Below are 21,831 nucleotides of genomic sequence, written 5' to 3'. Positions count from 1 at the left end.
TTTCCAAATGTATATATATATATAGATGACTCATAGTTTACCGTCGCTAAACTTGTAGGGTGTTTTCATAAATGAAAAAAGCAGAAAGGCCAGTGTGCACAATTATCTGAAGGTTTGCAGGCTTGACTCACTGTCACAGATATGACATATATAAAAATGTGTGTCATTCTTATTTTCCCAAAACGCACTTGGAGTTTTTGCTGAGCATTATCTAGTTTACACTGGTGCTATTTTTCCCTCCTCCCCTTTTTCAGCGGTGCTCTCTTGGGTGATTTCAGGAATGTTTGATGGTGTCATGGACACAGAAACACTTTGAGATCAGGGACGTCATTTGGGGGTCGCCAGAGGTCGCAAGAGCGACCGCTGGCGATTGGCCAGCGACCCCTGTCAATCTCTTGCGACCTCTGGCCATTGACCAATCAGAGGAGGAGGGGGCGTGGCCACAGCGTGCTGCGACGCTTGTGTTGGCCTCCATTTTGATTATTTCACGACGCACGCGAAACGCGTGTGGTGCTTTCTCGTCTTGCTGCTGCAGTGCTGCCAGCTGAGGCTGAGTGTTGTGTCCAGCTGCATCCACCCACGTCGATCCACCCCCGCTGAAGGAGGAGGCCAGGCCAGTGACTGACTTCGAGGTGAGTGACTGAGTCGAGAGACTCGAGTCGAGCGTGAGCCGAGGTCGCCGCCGACGGCAGGCCTCAGGCCGCAGCTCACCAAATTCATTTTACTGACGTGCAAATATGTGCCGGCGGCGGCCTGCAAGCTGCCGCCGGCATATATTTGCAATGTAGTAAAATGAATTCGGGTGCCGACGGCAGGCCTCAGGCCTCAGCACCCGAATTAATTTTACTACATTGCAAATATATGCTGGCGGCAGCTTGCAGGCCGCCGCCGGCACATATTTGCACGTCAGTAAAATGAATTTGGTGCTGCGGCCTGAGGCCTGCCGTCGGCACCCGAATTCATTTTACTACATTGCAAATATATGCCGGCGGCAGCTTGCAGGCCGCCGCCGGCACATATTTGCACGAGGGGGGCGGGTCCGGGGGCATCTGGGGATTTGCTTTGAAATATTTTCTTTATTAAAAGCTCTGAAGACTAATTGAAAGCTTGTGATACGACAGCAGATGAGGAGTTCGCGAACTCCCCCTGATTACAGGCAAAGCAGTATTTAAGATGTCTGGGGAGAGGGCGATGAGGGTGAGGGGGGGGGATTGAGCGGAAGTGAAGCTGAGGCCAATGGAGGCTGGAAGGTGAGGGAGGGTGAGTGGAGGCTGAAGAGGCAAATGGACGGAAGCATGAGGAAAATGAAAGCTAGCTAGAAGGAAAGGCTGAGACCTGGGGGAGTGGGGGAATGGGGGCAGAAGGAAAGAGAGGCTGTGGGTAGTGTGGGGGGGCACAAAGCCCGGTGGCAGGAGGGGTAAAAGGCTGGAATGCTCTCGCAGTGTGGGCTTGTAGCTAGGCCGTGGGGGGTTGCAGGGACAGGGGGCACCGAACAGAAGGGTGTCAGGACCTGCTCCCAGTGGTGGAAATGGAAAACATGGAAAAAGGGATCCCACAAGTGCTGGGGTGGGGGTGGTATTTGGTGGAGGGGGCGGAGCTGGCAGTTGAACTCCACTCAATTGAAATCTTCACAATAATTCTTTAAATGGTGCAATTTCTTTCATGCTGCTTCTTACCACACTGTACATCAATTCCACCTTAAATCCTTTCCATGGCAGTGGTGCACCCAAAATACTGTTGGTAATGTAGTGATTTTTAGTACATAAACGGACCCATAGATATGTTCTACAGTAAAATGTTACATGGGTAGCTCAGCAATTTGAGAGACCGTTGCTGAGATGTTATATATTAAACATTGCTTGTTAATCGTATGACTTTTTGCAATTCCTTATAATAAAAAAAAAACAAGTGCTATAAAATGTGTTTGGCCAGGGCATGGGTTGGGCTAGTCGTTTGCTTATATTCAGGGCTGAGATCGGGGTATTTCTGCCCCTGTAGTGAAAGTCAATAGTTGGCACCCATGAACCCACAGTTTAACTTCCTAATAACTACTGTCAGCACAACAGAAGCATGTATTTGTAATTAAGCAGTTTGATAAGCATGTAACATGTTTGTAAATTTAACCTATGATGAGACACAAAGGAAAGGGCAAAACATTACACTGTATCTAAGTGATAGTCCAACAAAAAAAAAAATACACATTTCAAAGAACACTAGTGAATGGAAGTTTAAGCGCATTTTTGAGTTTGGAAATGACTTTTTTTTCTATGAAAGTGTAAGATGCCCGGTTGGCAAGCAGTAGTGTGCCCAGCATGTAGGAAGCCAGCTTTCCACAATGATGGCGCCCGCCCCAGTGATAGTCATGGCCATTGATTCCAGTGGTGTCCCTTCCAGGGCAGAAGAAAGACCACAGGCGAGCAAATGGAGCCTGCAAACGTGCGAGTGACTGCTGGGCAAAGGAGGACAGAGCAGATTGGATCACCGAGCCCCCAGCTCCCCTCTGGGAAGCTTGGAGGTCGGTACTGCTAGGGTGGCCAACTGTCCCGGATTTCGCTGGATTGTCCTGCAATTAGGGACTCTGTCCCGCAGTTTGCAGAGTGGCTGTGCTGGAGACAGGTTGCCTCCAGCACAGCCACTCTGCAAACTGAAGTGGCCATCTACACAGCATGGCTCTGCCACCTGCTGCTTTCTTTACCCGGGCGGTTCCGCAGCCCTGGCTCCTTTTGATGATCCATTCTTGTATGAAATGTCACAATACACTGATATCGTAACCATTTTTTTCTTAATGCACTGAGCGATAATGCTTTATTAGGCCACTTCCTGTGATGTCATGGTGGGGGCGTGGTCTAATGACATCACTTCCTGTGGGGTGTGGTCAAATGACATCACTTCCTGTGGGGGTGTGGTCAAATGACATCACTTCCTGTGATGTCACTCTTGGGGGTGTGGCACTGTGATGTCACTTCCGCTACCCCTGGCATTTTGGTGAAATGACGTCCCTGTTTGAGATCTGTCCTTGGACAGCATAAGTACATTTAAAGTGACACAACCTGTAGTTTGAGAAGATTGGTCGCTTCCTCAGGAACACGCGCATACTTTTAACCCTTCCTTGAAGGGATGTCAATAGTTGCGGATTATCACAGGACAGGCAAACAGAAGGGGAGCTTAAACTCTCTATGAGTATTTAAGAAGAGGGGGCCTGGGTCATTTATGTACAGAATGAAGGTGATATACAGACTGAATTGCTTGTATGGGATTATTTACAGTAAGCAGTTAATTTGGAAAGTGAACCAGAGGGAGTTTTATTTATGGTATGCAGAATGGATGCAAACAAGAACACCCTAACCACGCCGGGTGGCCCAAACTACATGTTTTCAGGGCCTCAGATTTTTCATTTGGGGAAGGTGGCCCTTGCCTAAGTTACCTGCCCCTCTTTTAGGCCACGTCCAGCACAATCTGGCGACACCCGCTTTTTGAGAGACTCCTCCCCCATCCTCGATTTCGTACTCCACTTATAGCACTGGTGTGATCAATCAATTTGTGAAAGCAAACACCGAGCTGGAGACTAAGGCCTCATTAGGAATTTGGCAGCCGTGGTAAAAAATCAGTGATAATATCATTAACGCTTGCTTTACCAATCTGCCAGAAAATGAGGTTATAAACCCATCAATTGGAAGATCGTCTGCATGAAATAAGTCCAAAAATGTACTGTTAATGGTGCCGGCAGTGATACCATCAGTGTTAATATCACCATTCCTCAATAAAGTCCAATGGGACTTTAGGATGGGAAAACCGGGAAACGTGTATTTAGGGTGAGTCACCACTGTTACCACCAGTTTCAGCACAACGAATGCATAAAAAATCATATGCTGACTCTGCAGAGCTACCGAGGCAGAGGATGGGAAAACGGGAGAGGCCTGGCAGTCATAGTCTTTTGTTTCTTTCCATGCATCACAATGTAGAACACCACAGGCATTTTTCTGACAAAGTTGATTAAGGAGGACAATGGCATTACTATACTTAGTATGGTTTAGTTTCTACAATGCACACAGTGCTGACATGCCTTAAAACTGACAGAAGGTCGCCCCAAGGGATTTGAAAGCCATTGTGAATCTTTGTTGTTCGTCTGAAAGGGCACCTAGTTGGAGAAAGAGTTCCTCCGACCGTATCACATAAACTGTGTCTTCTCACAAAGCTTTGCATTAACAAAGCATTAGTGATGGACAGCACGGTTAGTGACCATGGGGGCAAACGAGTAGACAAACCCAATCCTCTGTTAACCATGGAAGCAATGTCAGCCGGCGGAAATGATCCCACGCTTCCCCTGACTTTTTTCCAAAACTCTTGGCACTACCATCTGCGGGAAAACAATCTGACTCACGGAACCTCGACTGCGTGACACTGATCCAAACCTTTAATCGCAGTGAAATCTACCACCAAGATCCAGGAAGTCACAATAGCCTCGACCCCACTCTCCACCAATTCATCCTTCGCCTAACTCCTCACAACTAAAATCTTGCATCCTACCACCTCCCGCTCTCCTACAGGCGACCTCCTAGGCCTAGTGTACTTAACAGATTCAGACGCTAGACATCTTCTTTCAACAACCAAGCTGTTAATTGCTGCACTCCACAATCCGGAGGCAGCCATATGGCTAGCCTGCCTGATCGGTACCAACCGCAAACAACACAGAGATTTTCATATCGACACACAAGCAACGGGTACTCCTGACCTGCATCCATCAACACCAAAGGTTTCTGCAGCTGCCAACTAACACATCATGCCCTCTTTTCTTACAGAGCCATGTGCAGCGAGGCCATTATAAGTGGCAGAAGGGCGCTATATAAGACCACATATATGTTTTAGAAAAAAACGGGTTTTCTGGTGACGTCGATCCCACAGAAAGGTCACTAGGACTGAGTCAGAGCCAGACAGGAGTTAGTTAGGCTGGCGTGCAGGTGACTCTCTACAGCCCCTAGTGGCCTTTCAGAGGGGTGCCTATCAGGTCTGTGACGTCACCCTGGAAGGGTTTATGAGGGAAAGGATGGCGATAGGCCCAAAGTTCCAACGGAAGCCTATTGCCTTGCTGAGTGCCAACACTGTTGCATGACTGCTTCATTGAGCTTTAGTGGGAAAGCAGAAAGAAGGGGAGAAGAGTTTCAAGCAAAGGATTCCACAAGGAGGAGGTCGTGCTCGTGCATCATTAGATCATTCAGATGGGTTTGAGCCAAATATTTAATCAAAGACAAACATTTCCAGGTCTTTAGAGAACTTGAAGTCAGCTTCAGGGCAAAGGGGCAGAGGTGGAGAGTTCAGTAGGTTGACACATGCTGTGTTGCTTCTTGTTTTACCCGGGCTGGAGGAAGATTTGGTGTTTGCAGGTGGTTAGTGGAGGGGACACTTGGATGGGCGTTTCATGCAGAGGTGAGAGCCGAAGATCAATCCCTAGGGAGTCAACGCTTCAGGGACGGGTGAACGTCTGGCGTGGGAGAAGAAGGGTGTGAAAAGAACTAGAAATACGAAAGGTGTCATTGCTCCCGTTAATGCGGGACTTTGTGGGCAGCTCAGTACCGTGTGCGAGGGTTCACTACGGGGGTAAGAGTTGGAGATGTGAGTCAGTGGTTGTAGGAGAGGGTATTGGGTAAGCGAGGACTCCCATCCCAGGAGTTTCAGGGCAAGGTTAAACCTGTGCCTTTTCTGCCTCTTGTTGAGCCGGGATGGCACTCTTGTTGAGCCGCCATGGAACTCTTGTTGGGCCGGCATGGCACTCTTCTTGGGCCGGCATGGCACTTTTGTAGAGCCGGCATGGCATTCTTGTTGGGCCGGCATGGCACTCTTGTTGGGCCGGCATGGCACTCTTGTTGGGCCGGCATGGCACTTTTGTTGAGCTGTTGTCCATCAGGATGAAGCATTCTTACCGTTCTGGCTCCGTTTGCAAGGGAGGGATCAAGGAGACCGACCCACCCGAGTCCAGCACCCGGAGTCCCTTGGCTGAGCCACTGTACACATGGTGTGTTGGGAATTAAGGAGAGAGGGTCCCACCTAGACCCTGGTGTGCAGGTTTTTTTCTTCTGATTGCTTTTCACACAAGGCTATCTTTGGGTCCATATACATCACAATAATTTGAGGCATATGGCTTTAGTGGCTGCATGTCCATATGTCTTCTTTTTGACAGCTGTTTGCTGTCTCAGAGAGTGGGGTGTCTATCGGTTGAGGGTGGCTTATGCTTGGTCCAGCCTTTACGGTCTTGTGCCAGTGTGTCGTTTGAATAACCAGGTTTTCAGGGACTTGCTGAAGGCCATGTGATTTTCCTCTGTGCGCAGACATTTGGGGAGAGGGTTCCAGAGGTTGGCAGAGAGAAACGCGAAGGACTACCCTCTGTGGCATTGGCACGGTTGCTAGGGCTGTGTACCTAGACCTGACCGCTCGGGTTGGTTTGCAGTGGATGAACGTCCTCGTTGTGGATTGCACGGTGGGTGATGCACAGGATTTTCAGGTGTATCCTACGCTTGCTCAGCCCCCCATGGAGGGTTCGGAGGTCTACTGCGATGTGCTCTTATTTTCAGAGTCTCTGAGGCATTTTGGAACCTTTATAGTCTGTTTCATAAGAAATCGGGGAGCCCCAGATTCACGCTGTTGGCTTGTTCTAGCCTGGAGGGCAGTGGCTCAATGGCTGCCATGGTCCAGTGTGGGAAGCTGAGGTGTGCCTGACTAGGATCAGGACCTATCGACTAGGTTGCCAGCTGTGAAGGCACTTGTGTGTTTGACTGGCATCCACTGAGCCTTCCTTCGGACCTGGGATGATGCCACGACGAGTCTGGCTCTGATGCTCTGAGCTCACTGTGGCTTGGAGCCTAACACTAATCACTTAACAGGAGTCCACGTGTGAGGGGGCGGCTGCTAGTGATACGGTGATGGCACTGGGGCACTGTTTCCAGTGGAATAGATCCTCTTACCTTATGGAGGTGGTGAACAGATGGCTCGACAACTTTGGGGTACCAGTGGCGCTCTTTGTGAAGGTTAAAACACATGTTTCATGCCCAGTGACACAGAGGAGGAGGTGGGGCCTTTGCATGGAGTCAGTCAGTCAAAGAGTAGTAAAGTGGGTGAGGGGGGGTTAGTTCCCACCAGCAGCACCTCCTTTTTCTGCCCATTTGTAGAAGAGCCAGCCCTGCTTAATGAATGTGTATGTTTTTGTCCAGCAGTGTCAAGTTTGCGACATCTGAGGGAGCAACAATTATTGCTATGGATAGTGTTAGATGGCAATTGTGTATTGCTTCCTTTTGTGTGTTTGCGGCAATGTGATTTGCTGCCAGGTGAACCTTCTGCGTTAGCCTTAATTGACACTACTGTTAAATTTCATGGAAAGAATGCAGCTGTTCAGGCTTGCCTGTTGTTTTTATTTTGCTGGCTTTCTTCTTTTATTTCAAGTGTTGCCTGTATTGTATTGTATTGTATTGTATTGTATTGTAATAGGATTTACAGCGCGCAACAAGACCAAGCGGCATCAAGGCCTCTTGTATATGTTAAATACTTTAATGATGGGGTTGTGGCTTGTAATGATCTGAACTCCATTGCTCCCCATTAGTGATGGCATGAAGTTCATTGTGGTCTTTGATGCTGCACTTGACATATTTATTTAATTTTGCATTTATTAAGCGCCCACAACCCTTGGGCATCAAGGCGCTGTTACAGCCAGTTATACTTACTTGTGGAGAGGAGGCAGAAAGAAAAACATGGGCCTGATTGATGGAAGTGTTTTATAATGGCGAAACCCCATAGGAAAATGTTCCATGAATCAGGCCCACAATGTCCCTCTGCCTTTGGGTGAGCAGCTAGGTTATCAAAGTCTCTCTGAAGGTGCAGTACGATGGTTTCGCTCTTCGCTCTGGTGGTCAGTCGCCACGGAGGGGAAGCCCGGCACCTCCACATTTTGCGCGCTTGGATTTAGGTTGGACAAGTCTGTGGGTGTAAGCGCTCCTAACCGGTCTAGAGGGGTGGGCCTTCACGAATCTTTGAGACAAATATGGCGGGGCAGAATTGGACAGGCATCTCTGCGTGATCGACACGCGTGATAGGCAGCTAAAATCCACTGCATTTTTGTCAAAGATTTGTGGATTCTTGATTGGAAATCACAGACTCAATGATGCTCTGCCAGCTGGTTTGAAATACGGATGAACAGCTGTGTGTCATTCGCATACATGTGGAATCTAAAGCAACTTTCCAGGTTATTTGCAAGCTGGGTCACATATGCTCTAAAAATTAGTGGGTTGCCTTTGCAGGACAAAACAGGAGTTTTTTGCGAGAAATGGTGTCCATTTGATAACAGGCATTGGCAAACCCAACAGTTTTGGTTTTTGTGTAGGAATGCAATAGGCATTTGTCAACTACTACCATAATGGTGCTACTTGGCCATAACAAGGCAAGAGCTAGAAAATGGTGTGAGTACCTAAGCCTTGTAAATGCCTATCTGATACATAAAAGCACACCGAAACTGCTGCCCTTTCCAAAACGTGTTGTTAACAGACTTTCAGTGCAAGGAACAGATATGAGGACACACATACTTTTTATAAATCAAGTGGTCGAAGGCACACTTGGTTAAGACATTTTGAGTACACCAGTAGCACAATTACAGCCGGTATTAAGCCATTAACCTTTGCAAAAGTGCTTTGAAATAACATTGGCAGCCCCTATACAGCATAAAGTTAAATGTTACTACTTGGTAGAGCTAGTTCAAAGCGATCCCATGAAGATTTGTTTTAGTCGGAGAGAGGCAGGAGTGGGTGCAATTGACCAGAAGGATTTCCATGATCATGTAGACAAAAGGTGGGTAAATAATAAAAACACCTGGAAGCTGTTGGTACTTTTTCATGTCTCACCTCCCTCCTTATTTGTGCTCCAATACAATAGTCTCTACTTATAGGTGATACTAAAGGACTATGTAATACTCAAAACTAAAAAATGACCAGCGCCAGGCCATACGTTCTAGTGTGAAGGTTGTCACAAGTCGAAGGAGGAGGCGGAGAAGGGTCATTGATCCGGCCTGGCCCTGCCCCCAATGTTGTACTTTCAGGTCTTCATGACCATTGCTTTGGAAGCCAGACTGGAGGCCGCAGAGGAGGTCATCGGGCTCCAGGTGGACTGTGAGTCGAATGTCCAATGTCTCCTGCAATCTTAGAATTGCTAAATACTTATATAAATGTTAGGTTCAGTTGTATTCTGGCGCAAGGGTATCTGTGCATTTAACCCGTTTTGTTGGCGTGTAACAGTAAGAAGTATTTTCTTCTCCATCAGAAATGGAAAGGCAGTGGAGAGCGGAAACGGTTCATGGTTTGCCCCGGTCGCTATCCTGAGTAACGGAGTGGTGGAGGCGTGGGTGAGTTTGAGTGGGAACTCGCCGCCTAGAAGGGAGGCAATGAGGAGATATGTCAGCGTGGGGAGTCAAGTTCTTGCAGAGCTTTTTGGAGCTGTGGCTTGAGTTGAGGACGGGTTGAGACGATCGATCATCTTGGTTCGGTCTTCTTGGGAGTGGGGGAAACGTATCGACCGATGAGAATCCAGGAGACCCAGACTCCAGGCTTCATCCATGGTGGGATTGGAAGAAAGGTTTGAGGTCCTCACCTGGGAATGTCCGATGCGGGTCCTACCGACTCACACTAGAGGTAAATAACTTTGGGGGGCTTTTTTATAGCCTCTGCTTTCAAATCCTTAAGAGATCGGCTCATTAAGGCACATAGAACTCTGCCCTTTCCTTCCTAGCAATTTCCCTCTGCATTTTAAAAGCCAGGGGCCAGAGAATTCCTCATTTTTGAAGCTTGGCCAGCTTTTCTTTTTCTTTTGATGAGTGGGCCACTGAGCTGGGAGCAGTAGCCGTGATCGAGCCCGATCGAGAGTGTAATTGGGGGGCGGAGGGTGTTTTTTCTGGGTGAATCGTAATAGAAGCAGGAGCATGAGGACAGGGTTCCTGATATTGCTGAGCTTTCTGGACCAGGTGAAGCCACAGCTGAAGGTTTCCAGAAAGGTTCTGGTGCAGAAATGCTCTGGGATGCAGCATGAAGATGGGCGCGGTGGGTCGCTCTGTGTTTGGAGGTACTGGAGAGGCACATTGCTCAACTGGAGTCTTTTTTCTCTGCCCGTGACCTGGGGGCGGAGTGTTTGTCTGGCACACCATAAGTCTTAAAAGCGCACCATAGGCGCAGAGCGTGCACGGTGTGTAACTGTGTGTTTGGTGCGCAGCGCCGGGGCAGCAGCGGTGAGACCTCTGGAGTACGGAAGGAAAGAGGCGAGAACTTCTGCTGTCTGCAACAGTGCAATTAAGGTGAACTGGACTTTTTGCATTCTTAGCTGAAGTTGCTGCCTCATTTCCGCTGCTGCCCCTCTCCGGATGTTAATCCTCTGCCGTCTGCCTATTGGATATACACATTCGGATAACTCGCTTATAGTACGAGTGCTGCGAAGCCTGCGTGGGAGACATTTAGAATTGTGTAGTGTGGCGGAAGTGTTTCGTCTGCTGCACTGTGGGCAGCGAGGGGAGCGACCAGCTGCCTGATCAGTATTTGCCATCGAGGGCCTGATTCTGTCGGCTGTGAACGTCGTTCAACATCGGTGCTGTCATTTGAGGCGGGTTTGCGCACAATACATCCATCGTGTAGTTGGCGAGTGTTGCGCTTGACTTTTACCATCACTGTTAACTTTGTTTTATTTACCTCCAACCGGCCATGAAAACAGATAAGCAAGGGCAGTACACACTATGCAGCTCAACCAACCGTGTTGGGAAGTGGGCACGCAGCCCCGTCCAAGTTACGAAGCGATCAAATGGAGATTAGGATGTGTGAGTCACTGGCCTTGTTTAGAAAAAGGCTGAAAACCTTTCTAGATATAGATACATTTAACACAGTGATAAAGTTAAATCCTTGCATTTCCCATTTGCTGTCTTTTAGTTGTCATCTGCAACCCAAATATAGTTGAATCTGTCCGGTGCGCGTAAGACATTTTTCTAAACCAAAATCAAATGGCTCGCCATGTCAAAAAAAAGGATAAACACGATCATCTGTCCGACTTAAACTGTTTTTTCCATCCAGTAAACCCAACATGCTCTAGCCGGCGTGATCTTCCTTGTGGGGAGATCCTTTGCTGGCCTTCCTCCCATCCACGATGCTAATTCATTGTTAACCTTGTGCCTTGTTCTAAAAGACCTCGCTGGGGACGGGGCGGTTATCCATTCGAAAAACACCAGAGGGACGTGACAATATTATAGGAACAAATCTTTCTATCGGTCCAGATCTACAAAGAGGCGTGTCCTCTTCGGAACCCTCCCAGTACGACAGTGATGATGAACGTTTAATGTGTTCTGGTGCCTCCGTTTCACTAGTGTTAAACAAAGCTACTTGCGCAGTCAGTATCTGCAGCACTCAATTAAGGGCCCGCTGAAGTTATATCCTCACCCATTTCATGAAAGCTTAATGAGGGCCATGTAGAGGTAACGCATACTGCTGCCCCTGTCCCCCCATGAAGAACTCGCAGAAGGATGCTTAAACGGGGACTTGTACATACATCTATCCCATTAAATAAAGGCAAATTGATATCTACGACCAGGGCACCTAAGACTACCCAATATACCCCGCAGTCTGCTCCTGTGGACGTAGGGGAAAATTCAAAGTGTCAAGGGCACAGGGGGCGGGACGTTAAGACACGTCTACCTCCAGGGCCCTTTGGACAGATGGTTTAGTATGTGGTCCGAGAACAACCAATTTCACCATCCAGGTTAGTAAACCCAAGGATGGTCACCTCAGCTGGTGTCTTGCCGACCGTGTTACCTGTGCCTATACCAAACAATGAGCCCATTATAGTTCTGAATTCGCAGCATCTTGCCAAGAGCACACAGAGCGCTCAGCTGCAATTTCACGTCTATAGCCAGGAACCAGCTCTTCCTCCACAGCCAAACATAGTAAAGAATTCATCATATATTTATGAATATTATTCATGAATTTGAATTTATGATTTATGAATTTAGCATATAGTTTGGCAGATAAAAAATCAATGGGCCATTATATTCATCACAATTTGCGGGGGCGCTCTTCCCCTCAGGAAATGGGTTAAATTAGGTGCGACAATCGCGATAATGGCGTAATATTCCCGGCCTGTCTACAATTTGCTCGGAAGACATGCTACACATTGAACTTCCTGTAACGGGTAGTTCCAACAACTGGGCTCTTATTGAATTTATTTCACCGGCTGTTGTGGCCTTGTTCTGCACCAATATGATAGCTCTAAACAACGCGGGCTACCAACTTACAGTATGTAGAAAGCATATCACTAATGTGCAGCAGAAGACATTTTTGAAACCCCCACAGCCTGCTCTGCCTTGTGTACTCCCACAAAATGTGTTCATGTCTGAGCATGCCAGTCTCCGAGCCTCGCTGACGGGCAGCAGAGAGCCAACACATTCCACCAAAGAAGGGGTTCGTTGGGTTCCCGACACTCGTTTCATAACTAGCAATTGACGAAGCAAACTGTGTGATAACATTAAATCCATCTCCTGGAACACCAGAGGCTTTAGTTCATTCCTATTCCATCCGCTTGGATATCCACATATCACTAGCAGTGATGTTTTTATCCTAGAGTGGAACCTGGGTACTTAATGATTTTAAAGCTGATGGCTATCAGGTTGTTTGTAGAGTTGCTGGACAGAACACGAACGCCCGTCCTTATGGTGGCCTGGCTGTAGGTGCACGTGATTATTTTAGTTTAAAGCCATTTTTTGCTGGCCCCATTAGCCCTAATATTCTTCCTGTTATTCATCACAATGCATCATGCTCGAATAATGGTGCCCTTATTGTAAACATCTATGAGCCCCGCCCCGGACAGCGCTGGTACTAAAAGTATGCAACGTTTGATTGATAAGCTTTTGTCATGCGGGGCTGACTATCAACCCGATGGAAATGTGGTTTTAGCAGGAGACTTTAATGCCCGGAAATTGTACGAATATTTACATCCACATCTAGACACGGAGGTGGAAATGACACAACAGAAAGTGGTGCTTCGAGATTCTGAAAGGGAGCTTGCCTGGAATACTTTGGGAAATTGATACCATTTGCACTGTCTCAACAACAAGGGTGTGTTAAATAAGACACCACCGAAAACATGGTCAAACAGTCTTGCATCTTCTTGTCTGGATTACGTGATCGTGGATGCAGTATCCTAGGTTAGCATTAGTGATCCGACCGTTCGTTGGACTGAGCTGAGGGACCATGCGATTCTTGAATGGTCGCACATGTTAAACAGATCTTGCACAACCCATCATATCGATATCTCCACCTCGATCAATCATGGTCTGCAGCTAACCTGAACAAGTTAACCAGGTGTAGTGTGTCACAGCTGGGACATTCGTAATATGATAGGTGGCCTAGGGCAGTTACTAGGCCTCAATTTAAAGATAGGAATTAAGAGGATTTCCCACAAGAAGCCTTTTGATATGTTAATGTATCACAAGAAAAGGACATACCGTCGATGTAGAGCGAGGGTCAAATTTAGCAGCAGGCTATCACCTAAGGACAAAGCGACACAATTCACTAAATTATCAACTCAATATAAGAAGTTGCTGAGGGCACATACATTTTCCACTTGCAATGTTATTTGGAAACATTTATATCGCTTACTCAGGAGCAAAGAATACAAATGTTTCGGCCATGATCATACATTTTTCGTTAGGGCATGAACGTCAGGATCAGAATTTTATCCCTGCGTCCGCATTGACTAGGCCATCACTGAGTTATATTATGATTCAGCAGTGGCAACAACTGGACCCAAAGTGCGTTATCCACTCCTGTGGAGTGATTTAGTCTTTGATTCCACTGATCTGCGCTGCATTATAAAGAATTAAAGAACTCCAGAGCGCCAGGGCCTTGATGGTATCTCCAGCGCAACGATTAAGGACAACCCTATCTTTTGGACGTGCATACTGGAACATCTTTTTCGGGACATCATGGCCAAAGGAATTATACCATCTGGTTGGCAGGAATCCATCCTAATCACAGTTTTTAAGAAAGGTAGTAGGGTGGATCCCGCAAACTATAGGCTATTGGCCATGATGGATTCCAGACAAAAGATTTTTTCCTCATTACTTCTAAAACATCTTTATTCCTGGGCCGCAAAAAAAGGCCTGATACATAGGCAGCAGGTGGGTTTTCGTAAAGATCACACCACAATGCATAACATCTGTGCACTTTATTGTGCTATGGCTAAGACCGTAGGCCATTTTCATCGAATCGCTACCTACGTTTTGTGGACTTTTCAAAAGCCTTCAGCCACGCTCTCGGCACAGGAGCCTTTGGGCTCTCTAGTGAGACTGTGAAGTCTCCCAGGTGGATGGGCATGTTGGTGTGGACAGTGGGTGATGAGCAGGGACCAGCATGTCAGCGGGGATGAGTGGGGCGTAGGTTTCTTTGGTTAGTGGTAGAGGTTTAACTTGAAAAGTTGGCAGCCATACCTTTCATGCTTTTGATGAGCCGGTACTTGAAGGACTCGTCGGGGGTCCGATGAGCAGTTCCTTAAAGGTAATCAACTCATGGAAGATTACTCTGACTCCGCCAGTGTTTGAGGAGGATGATATATATACAGAGGGGCGGAGGTCAGTGTGAGTGGGAGTCAACCAACCATGTTTCTTGGTGAGCGTAGAATAGGGAGACCAGACGTCCCGGTTTTCCCAGGACAGTCCGGGGAAACCGCTCTTTGTCCCGGGGTCCCGGGAGTTTTTTAATTTTGCAAACCCTGTCTGGGTTTTGCAATGGTGGGTTCCTACGGTCCGGGACCCAATTTCAAAATCCCGAAATCGTGTCCCAAGGCAACTCTTCCTACGTGAATGGGGGCGTGAAATGCTTTTCACACCCCCATGTCCTCTCCGTCCACTCTCCTCCAATGAGAGGAGAGTGCTTGTGAGCACACACACCCCCGCCGCCTGCAACAGGCCAGCGACATGGAAGTAGGACTAACGTAAATACATTTTTATTCGTATTTGCATTAGTCCTACTTCTATGTTTATGGCCTGTCCCGGTTTAAAACAAACAAAAAATATATATATATATATATATATATATATATATATATATATATATATATATATATATATGGTCACCCTAGGTCAGAAGACAGGAAGTGCATCATCATTGTGGTCCCAGATGTGTGTTACACGTTTTACTGTGGACCTAGAGTGATGTAACAGTCCTCTGAAGGTGAATTCGTAACGCGTGGGGGCGCTAAAGGGATCTAATGATGTGATTGGTGGAGATGCAAGGAGATGCAGGAAGTGTCTGGCCACAGAAGATGCGTTGTTTGCAATAGGAGGTGACAGTCAGAAGAGAGAGGTGTCACAGCAAAGTGCATTGAGGAAGCAGGAACCTTGATCTGAAGGTTGGTCACTGGATATAGGGGTTCGACCTTTCACTACTCCATAGGGGAGACACTCTTGAAGACTATGGCCAATGAGTGACTGAAATGTGCATTGGAACTGGTTGGCTTTTAGCAAATACTTTTTATCATTTATCTGCACATCAAATATTTACTCCTGGTCTCAGCAAAGAGTTGGAAATGTATTGGGGCGAGAGAAGGGGGTCTTCCCTGGCATGGTGTACACCCTCCTACGCACTGCTAATAGGTCTGCCATTTTCCATGGGCTGAGCCCACTGCCACCTCAAAGCCAAAAGGCACACCCTGCTCCAGTGGGCTGCCCAACATGTGCCTGCATTCAGGAAGAGAAAAGCGAAATGAAAGCACGCTGTGCCAGGCTGCCTACTTCTCTTCCATCATGTCGGCTTATGTGACATGTAAACACGTATGCTCCAGGCCCGGGGCTGCATGAAATGCGGGACAATAGAGGGTCTGGGAGTTTAGGCACGGGGTGGGGGAAAACGGCGCGAAAGCGTAGGGAGGGGTGTCCGAACGGCGCCACAAGAAACAAAAGCCCAGGAAAGGGCAGGAAGCAGCACCTGGGAAGGTCAGAAATATAACAGCAAGGGGTCAGGGGGGCAACCCGGCCGCTCCCAAGAAGGAACAAAAGGCCGGGGCTGTATAAGTAAGCCAGGAAAAGGAGAGGCGGCACAAACCAGGTAAGAGCTCACCTCTCTCGGGTAGGCTCTTAGTGCCTGGATAAAGGGAAGGAAAAACGTTTGCCACCCAACCCACCCTACAAAAATAACGGAAGAAGAAGGGAGCAGGCAGGAGCCGGAACGCCGAGTACTCTTTCGGTACACGGTCCAAAAAAGAAGGAGCAGGCAGAAGTGGGAACGCCGAGTACTCTTTCGGTACACGGTCCAAAGCATGTCGTAGGCGGCATGTGCCCAGGGATAACAAGGACTCAGGAGGAGCCTTGGGCAACTTCGAGACTGGACACAAGGTGCCCAAAAGCATATGGCAGTGTATTGATTTTTGTTGTGTTGTATTTTCTGTAAGAAAATAAAATGCCTACGGCCTACAACTTTTCCATAAACATAATTGGTCTGTGATTTATTATTTAGGTAGGAATCTGGTAAGAGGAGCAAAGCGAGTCCACACTACTCAGCCTATGTATGATGCTGATCTGCACATGTAGTCTCCTCACGCCTATCCGCAATCTCCACGCCTGTGCAAAGAGTGACTGCAAGCAGGTGACTGGGATAGGGTAGTTCACAGGGATCCCATAGTCGTGCCTTGGCAAGCGTCTTGGTGTTTAAGCTCACCACACTTTGCTTTCTGTTCCTTGTAGTCCTACATTAAACAACACTGCGTGTATATTAGAAGAAAGATATGCGCTAAAAGCCAGGGGTTGCGTGACAGAACTTGCGCGCACCATCTTTGCGTGACGTAAAACAAGAAGTCTAAGTGATCAAGGAGTGACGTTAAGAAAAGTGGGCAGTAGTTGTCAAATTGACTAGGTGAACGTTTCCTCCTCAGAAGTTTCTGTGCAGATAGTTTATGATTGTCTGCTATAAGAGAAACACGTTCCAGTCCAGGGGACTTGTCCCAGTGAACCGGGAACAACTGCCGTTCAATAATAGTGGCTGGAAGTTACCTTTCATGACCTCTGACATCACTTCCTCGGATGTTGCTGCGCCTTTATTCATGTCCTCTGACATCACTTCCTGGGATGTTGGCGCGCATTTCCTATGCCAATTAGTGTTCGCTCTTATTTTGTAAGACCGGTGCCATGTGAAGGGGCTCAGAGGTGCAGTGGCACTCTGAGGCAATGGGCACAGCAGTTGCACAGACATGGCCGAGTGGCACCACACTCAATGGCAAAGAGTCATGCTTGCTGGTGGCGCAGGTTACGTGCAGTGGTGAGCGCATGTGCTGTGAGGTCATGGCTGACGTCACGCATGGAACTTTGGGTAGCATCCTCTGAGATAGGTCAGTTGGCTAGAGAGCCTGAGATAACAGCAGCCTGGGTGGTGGACACTACTTTCTCTGGAGTCCCAGCTTTTACCTGGACAGTTGGAGTAATGCAGACTGCACAGCCAACACCAGAACGAGTGTCTGTCTTTACTCGACTGCTGCCTCCATCTCTCAAGAAGTTACCCAGGTACAGCCAAGGGGGAACGCAGCATACTGGCGACGAGTGGTCTGAAACCTTACCACGGTGGAGGGAGTGGTGCATGACCAGGTTAGCACCCCCCCCCAAAGTGAAGATCCACCACCCAGGTCCCCCAAGCCATCGTAAGCTGCTTTTATTGCCCATCCCCAAATAGCTAACTGAAAAATATCCATCTATGTAAATACAGGCACATATCCAACAGCTCGCGAGCAAAACACCATACACACGAAAATGAACAAGACAATGACACCCACAGCTGGCACAGCAGATCTAGCACACCACTACTAACAAACCGCGAGACATTTGTCGGGCCCTACAAATGTAACCGTCTGATATCACCACCAATGACTAACTCTCTAACCAAACTGCCAAGACAAAAATACCACAACAGGTGGGGAAATACGCCCAAACAGTACTCAAGAACGCAGGGATGTCTCTTTCAAGGATCATGGGTCCTCAGCTATGTGGGGAATCACGTTTGGGGGCGCCCTAGTTTATTGGGGCAGAGTGGCAACAGCATGTTTTGGTGTGGGAGGTTCAATGGCGCAAGGGAGGTACGTAGACTGGCACAGTGGTAATGAGTGGCACCGAGGGGAGTGAAGGTCAAAGTGCTACACGTCCAGCGGGAGCTGAAGTCTACAGGCACAGATGCAAGTGCCCTCGGTGGCACCACCGGTTTCAAGAGCACACACTCAAAGAAGGCACAATCGCTAGGTCCAGCGGGGTTCAGTGCCTGAATGACACATTAGTGTCGCTATCGATGGGCAGCATGGGGTCAATAACGCAGCTGAGCCACAGCCATAGGACAGCAAGAGTCATGTGGGGCTGGAGAGCACCAATGAGAGGAGAGGGCCTTCCTCCATCAAGATCTGCACTTGGGCTCCTGAGTCCATGCCCTGGTCCCACTGTCTACACGCCTCTCATAGGTCTGGAGGTAGGCGCACTTACCTTGGCGAGGAGGGTCTTCCTTCTCAACGCTGCTTCTTCTTGAGGGTCTCTGCTGGAAGGAAAGGGTCCATCACCCCCTTCCGTGCTGTTCCCTTCTGCATGGCAGGTTGAGCCGTCATGCTTGGCCCCGCGGTGCTCCGTGTTGGAGTTGGATTTAAGTTTCACAGGCAAGGGCCACCCTTGAGTCTCTGTCAGATCGAGGCTCTTCTGGTCGATGACACCCCGCTGCACTTGGGGGTTAGTAGCTTGGCTGGTGTCCCCAACACAGGGATCATGGCTGGGTAGGCATCCGTCAGCTTGAGAAGACTCGTTGCTGGCCCGGTCTCTGTGGAGGTGGTCTTGAGTTTCACAGCCCAACTGCTCGTCATTGTTGACCCTGTCTCTGTGGGGGTGGTCTTGAGCTTCACCAGCCCAATGTGTGACACTCTTGGGCATCTCTCTCTGGGGGTGGTCTCTTTCTGGCATGGCGCTGTCTCACACTAGGTCTCTTGCCCGTCTTTATGCAGCTTTATAACCTATTCTTCGGCTGGATGGGGGGCCTGAGGGGTGATCAGGAGACTTTGTTCCTTGACAGCCAATGGGTAGGGAAAATCCTAATATTCAAGAGCCACTCAGCCTCCTGTGACTTCCAAAATTCAACTTGAGTGGGTCTAGACGCGTGCAATCCGGTGACAGGGGCTACCCGTCACATCAGGGGAACCCGTCCTCCCAAAGGTCTCCTGCAGAGCTGAGCTGCCAGTCAAATCAGAGGCACCAAGGTTGCCAACACTCTGCTCATTGCTGGCACTGCCCTTCAGATCCAGGGCGCTGGGGCTTCCAAAGCTCTGCCCCGGGTTTGGGCTGGGAGGCCCTTCAGATCCTGGGCAGGGGGGCTTCCTAGCTTTGCCCGGGGTCTCACTGGAATGCCCTTCAGATCTTGGGCAGGGGTGGGCTTCCTAGCTCTGCACCAGGTCTGGCTGGGGAGGCCCTTCAGATCCTGGGCACCTGGACTTCCTGGCTCTGCTGAGGACCTGCGCTGCCTTCCATTCTTGCCATTAGACTTCCCAGCTCAGAAGGGCCCAGGTGTCCTTCAAATCCAGTGCCCTTGGTAGATGTTCAACGCCTGCTTAGGGCCTGGGCAGAGTTGCCCTTCAGATCCTGGGCACTGGGGCTTCCTAGCTCTGCCCCGGGTTTGGGCTGGGAGGCCCTTCAGATCCTGGGCACTGGGGCTTCCTAGCCCTGCCCCGGGTCTCTCTGGAATTCCCTTCGGATCCCGGGCAGTGGGGCTTCCTAGCTTTGCCCCGGGTGTCGGCTGGGAAGTCCTTCAGGTCCTGGGCAGTGGGGCTTCCTACCTCTGCCCCGGGTCTCGGCTGGGAGGCCCTTCAGATCCTGGGCACTGGGGCTTCCTAGCCCTGCCCCGGGTCTCTCTGTAATTCTCCTCGGATCCTGGGCAGTGGGGCTTCCTAGCTTTGCCCCGGGTGTCGGTTGGGAAGTCCTTCAGGTCCTGGGCAGTGGTGCTTCCTACCTCTGCCCCGTGTCTCGGCTGGGTGGCCCTTCGGATCCTGGCCAGGGGGGCTTCCTAGCTCTGCTGAGGACCTACGCTGCCTGCCACGTTCCTGCCACTGGGGCTTCTTAGCTCTAAGAAGGCCCGAGGTGCCCTTCGCGACCAGGGTCCTTGGGAGCCGTTCAGCGCCCGCTCCGGCCCTGGGCTGCCCTTCACACGCTCCAGACAATCCAGGGCCTCTCCCTGAAGTCCCCGCCGCCCCCGAGGCCAGCCAGTGCTGCAAGGAGCGACGCCGGGGGCTCTTTATACACCCGGCCCGGCTCTGCCAGCTGTCCCGCGGAATTCCTGGCATCCAAGGAGCCTGCAGCACGCTCCCCCCCTCCCCCCCAGCGCCGGACCGGCCCCTCGGGCCGGACCTGAGGGTGGCTGAAGGAAGAAGGAGGGAGATGATGTCGGCTTGTGGTGTATGGGTGGGGTGGGTGAGAGGGGGCTCTGAAGCGCATGGGGCAAGGGACTGCTGGGGTGAGAGAAGGTGGTGCAATGCAGGTGGGGTCAGATCGGGATAGTGCCGCAGGGATAAGGGTTCGGTTTGGTGGCATCGGGGATGGAGCCATGCTGTAGGATTAGATCCAGACCTTGCCCCTCACAGGACATAACGTTATGCACCCTCCCCTTTCCAATCACCCACCATGCACATCTCTTGAGGGTAATGGCCTAGACTATAGCCAGAGCCCTCCCTCTACCTGCAGAGACAGCTGTGCCCACAGCAATCCAAAGGCACGTCACTGCTGAGTGGGGCTGTTTTGGTGTCTCGGGAACGGGCGTTATGTCCCGAGCCGTCTATAGAAATGAAATCAAGCCCGCACCTGCGAGGTAACGCAGCGGGGGGTGGCACTGGGTTGTTTCTGAGGGGGCGGGGGTTTGCCTTCCCAGTAGTGGAGAAACACAAAAAGACAAAGGTACTGTGGCCCTGGAATGGGCGGATGTCACTGCAAAGTAGGGGAACGCTGTACCCTTTACTTCCTGCTCACTTCGACCTCAGCGACAGCTTGCAGAGCTGTTTCAGATCACATGGGGAAAAGGAACAGCGGGAGTTCTCTATCCCAACGGCGAATGGGATCACCTCCTGGTGGCGCAGCCCAATTGGTACGATACCCATTAAATTCAGAGAGCCACGTTCCCCTGCGCCTGTTGGGAATAGGCGAAGCGGGGAGGCGCAAACCATGACAGGAGCTTTTCTGACCTCGTTATGCTTTTTTTTCTTTAAGTGTGACAGCCGCAGTTTAAACCACGGCTTCCATCCCCTAAACACGTATGTACATGCTTTTACCCCCTAGGGTTTCACAGAGACGGGTCTTTTAAGGGCCCATCTCTGGGAAATGCGCTCCCGGCAGTCGGTAGCGTTCCCCCAACACGAATGTATGCAAGGGGGCTGGACAGTGGATCCACTCCTGGAATACGCAGGTCGCCCCTCAGAATAAGGTGACTCGCGCAGCTCAGGAGCGAGGGCAAAGGAAACCAGCACAGCTGATGCACTTGTTCAATTGAACCTATTTTTGAGAATCTGCCCATTTGTGTCTCTGCAAGAGGAAACCCTGCCCTCTTTGTAAGCAGAGTCTGATCTGCTTTCTCCGGGGCTTCAGTTGAGAGTGCCGTGCAAGGAAGGAGTCTTCAGAAATGCCGACTCCGAGGCAGATGCGGTGAACTCGGTGCAATATCCTTCCCGATGACGTCCAAAACCCAGGAATCCGAAGTGGGTCCTGGCAAAGCTTGTTTAGAAAACCTTAAGAGACAACAACCAGAAAATAGCGCTAATGTTGAGCGCTTTGGTATAAAG

At 49.6% G+C, this 21,831-nt stretch overlaps 1 protein-coding gene across 1 annotated transcript in view; it reads right to left on the bottom strand.

Moving 5' to 3' along the window:
- The window catches only part of LOC138580410 (actin-binding Rho-activating protein-like), a 102,871-nt gene extending 82,612 nt beyond the window's left edge, over positions 1-20,259 (bottom strand). The window contains exon 1 of the mRNA XM_069650942.1: positions 18,512-20,259. Coding sequence (XP_069507043.1) covers positions 18,512-18,976 — 465 coding nt within the window. The 5' untranslated portion in view covers positions 18,977-20,259. The remainder of the gene's footprint in view (positions 1-18,511) is intronic.
- Between the last annotated feature and the right edge of the window lie 1,572 nt (positions 20,260-21,831).

This window comes from Ambystoma mexicanum, chromosome 3p (genome assembly GCF_040938575.1).
Source record: "Ambystoma mexicanum isolate Mex_15411 chromosome 3p, UKY_AmexF1_1, whole genome shotgun sequence".
Taxonomy (NCBI): Eukaryota; Metazoa; Chordata; class Amphibia; order Caudata; family Ambystomatidae; genus Ambystoma; species Ambystoma mexicanum.
This window is presented reverse-complemented; position numbering and strand designations above follow the sequence as displayed.